This window comes from Meleagris gallopavo, unplaced genomic scaffold (assembly GCF_000146605.3).
Source record: "Meleagris gallopavo isolate NT-WF06-2002-E0010 breed Aviagen turkey brand Nicholas breeding stock unplaced genomic scaffold, Turkey_5.1 ChrUn_random_7180001867594, whole genome shotgun sequence".
Lineage (NCBI taxonomy): Eukaryota > Metazoa > Chordata > Aves > Galliformes > Phasianidae > Meleagris > Meleagris gallopavo.
In genome coordinates, this window is record NW_011132707.1 from 1 (window position 1) to 896 (window position 896).

The 896-nt window shown below is 61.2% G+C and overlaps 1 protein-coding gene across 1 annotated transcript; it reads right to left on the reverse strand.

Moving 5' to 3' along the window:
- Positions 1–6: 6 nt before the first annotated feature.
- Positions 7–821, reverse strand: LOC109364540 (platelet glycoprotein VI-like; the record flags this gene model as incomplete). The annotated part of the gene is given in 4 exon segments (XM_019611175.2): positions 7–228; positions 230–323; positions 405–672; positions 789–821. Coding segments are annotated over 4 exon segments (617 nt in total), but the record flags the coding sequence as incomplete, so codon positions are not given.
- Between the last annotated feature and the right edge of the window lie 75 nt (positions 822–896).

Consider the following 896-nt stretch of genomic DNA (forward strand, 5'->3'; position numbering starts at 1 on the left):
AGTCACCTCCAGCGTCACGCTGTCCCCAAGGGGTGAGGACACAAAGGGGAAGTTCCTGCTGCGAGAGGAGCATCTGTAGGTACCAGAGTCTGCCAGGGTCACTGCTAAGAGGGTGAAAGAGGCCGTGCCAGCACCATCAGGGTCCTGGCGCTGGACAGGGGCTGAGCACCCATCCTTGTGCAGGAGGAAGGAGGTCCCTTTATCCTTGTTCCTGCACTGGATGGTGACATTGGTCCTTGTCTCCACACAGAGGGTGACGTTGGTCCCCATCTCCACACATCCCTCCTGGCGCAGGGAAACGGCAGGTAGGGGTAAGTCGGAATCTGTGCGCAGAGAGTGGACAGCAATGAGACACAGCCCTGTGGGCATCGATCAGAGCCACCCATCGTCCCCAGCACTCTCACCTGTCCACGGGGTCAGTCTTCTGCCATGCCCCCCATTCTTCTGACACCTGGTACTGGCACCGATAAGTCCCCGCATGTTCCTTACTTGTGCTAACAAAGGAGAACTCAGCCGTGTTCTGTACCTGGTGCTTGTACATGCAGGAGATGAATCGTTCTTCCTGGCAGAGCCGGACCCGGGCAGCCAGCTGGGGCAGGTGGCAGCGCAGGGTGACAGTGTCCCCCAGGGACACCCCCTGGCTGGGGTGCAGCGACAGAGAGGGTGGGGGCACTGGGACAGGGGACAGCAGTCAGCCTTGTCCCTGCACACCCTCCTGTGCCTCTCTGATGACCCCTACCACACTTCCCTCCCTCTCTCCCCCATTCTCCCCCTGTCCCCATACTCACGTTGCTGTGCCCTGCTCGCTGCCACCGGCCACCAACCTGCAAGGGACACGTCCTGGTCCCACACAGGGCCACCAACCCCCGTGGCACCACGTCCCCATTGTCACTCAC